We start from the raw sequence: 1,900 nt of genomic DNA on the forward strand, positions 1-1,900 counted from the left end.
GAGATCCCGCAGCTCTTCGGCGTGCGCAGAGTTTAACTCTAAAAATGTGGTTCTGCCGACATCGAGCAGAAACTCACGACTGTATGCGCGCTTAGAGACAGATAGACGCGACGAATACGTACAAAAACACTGCGACTCACAAGACAAAAAAACACGAAAACACCTTTCTGTCGGGAGAGAGAGAAGCCGCAGCGTGTGAACGCGCCGCCATCTTGGACATCTTTAACTGTGATCAGTAGAATTCCACTCGTCAAAAGTGCTTGACCTTGCACATTCTTTTTGTCTTACAGCCTACTATCCATCACAAACCGTCAGGAAACCCAGCTACCTAAACACAGGCTTGACAAGCACCATGAATTATGGGAAAACTATTCTGACTAAGGTTTGCTTTAAATACTACTTGCATCTTGTATGCTAGATGTTTTGTAGCAGGCAGCAACCTGATATTTTGTCTCCTCAGGAAGCAGATCTTGTAACAACTCATGAGCTCGGGCACAACTTTGGAGCAGAACACGATCCAGACAATATAGTTTCCTGTGCGCCCAGTGATGACCAGGGCGGCAAATATGTTATGTACCCTATTGCGGTCAGCGGAGATCACGTGAACAACAAGGTATTATCCATCCTGTACTGATTTTTTCCCCCTTTACATATAGTTACTTAACTTACTCACCTGTTATATTTTTTTCCCTCAGCGCTTCTCCAGCTGTAGCAAGTTTTCTGTAAGTAGGACGTTAAAGATCAAGGCCCATCAGTGCTTCAAGGAGAGGAGCAGTAAGCTGTGTGGGAACTCCCGTGTGGAGGAGGATGAAGACTGTGACCCTGGACTCCTTCATCTCAATGATGACCCCTGCTGCACAGCTAAGTGCAAATTCAGGAAGCAGGCAAAATGCAGGTAAAGAAGCTAACAGTGATAGTCCAATATATCAGCCTTTAAGATTATCAGCATCAACCAGATATAGATCACAGTAGTGACCACACATTATTTCAGTTGTCTTGTTTCTTCAAGTATTTATTCTATTCTATGTATAGGGATTTTAACAACCAACCAGTTCAGATGAATCACAATATTAATCAATTATTTTAGTAGAATATTAATTAAATTAAATTAATATTAAATTAATTACATAAAAATAAAAATGTATATGAAACCTGTTCCAAACCCGCAAGACCTTCATTCATCTTCAGAACACAAATGAAGATATTTTTGATGAAATCCGAGAGCTTTCTGACCCTGCATAGACAATAGAGCCCGACCGAATGGAAAACCATTGAAACTTTGAGCGGCCATATCTCCGTAACAGCATGGCGAATCCGCACCAAATTCGGGGGATCCCTTCAGCTCGAGAAACCCTCTCGAACACGAATCGAGTGTATGTCTAAAGGCCCGCTTTCGAATGAGACCACCACCGCGTCGATAGCCCCCGGGGTTCGGGAGTTAGGGGTGGTTAAATTCGCGGTCCGGCGCCGACCGATCAAGCGATCCCGGGGGGATACTGACGCGCGGAGGGTGGCGTTCCATAGGATAGTGACACCAGTCAACACTTTAATTTCAGTAAGGAGGTCTCTTGTTCAGGCAGCAGCATTTAAGCGTTGTCTTATTCGACCGTAAGTGCCCTGCGAAGTGGACTTCACATGAAATTCCACCATGATTCCAGTTCCAAGGAAACGTACACGTTACCAGTGTTGGGGGTAACGCATTACAAGTAACTTGAGTTACGTAATCAGATTACTTTTTTCAAGTAACTAGTAAAGTAACGCATTACTTTTTAAGTTACAAGAGAATATCTGAGTTACTTTTTCAAATAGGTAACGCAAGTTACTTTTTTTCCAATTTATTGACTGACAGCTCTCCTGTCCCCATGTTGAGAGAAATCAGAAGATGTTACTGTAGTTCTAA

The 1,900-nt window shown here is 43.1% G+C and overlaps 1 protein-coding gene across 2 annotated transcripts in view; it reads left to right on the plus strand.

Moving 5' to 3' along the window:
• LOC107655315 (disintegrin and metalloproteinase domain-containing protein 17-like) overlaps positions 1-1,900 on the plus strand; it is a 24,262-nt gene that overhangs the window by 16,177 nt on the left and 6,185 nt on the right. For both annotated transcript variants that reach the window (XM_016442772.1, XM_016442773.1), the window contains exons 10-12: positions 291-382; positions 461-613; positions 696-895. In XM_016442772.1, the coding sequence (XP_016298258.1) occupies positions 291-382; positions 461-613; positions 696-895 (445 nt within the window). The remainder of the gene's footprint in view (positions 1-290; positions 383-460; positions 614-695; positions 896-1,900) is intronic.

The sequence above is a fragment of the Sinocyclocheilus anshuiensis genome, unplaced genomic scaffold (genome assembly GCF_001515605.1).
Source record: "Sinocyclocheilus anshuiensis isolate Anshui unplaced genomic scaffold, SAMN03320099.WGS_v1.1 scaffold1096, whole genome shotgun sequence".
Classification (NCBI taxonomy): Eukaryota; Metazoa; Chordata; class Actinopteri; order Cypriniformes; family Cyprinidae; genus Sinocyclocheilus; species Sinocyclocheilus anshuiensis.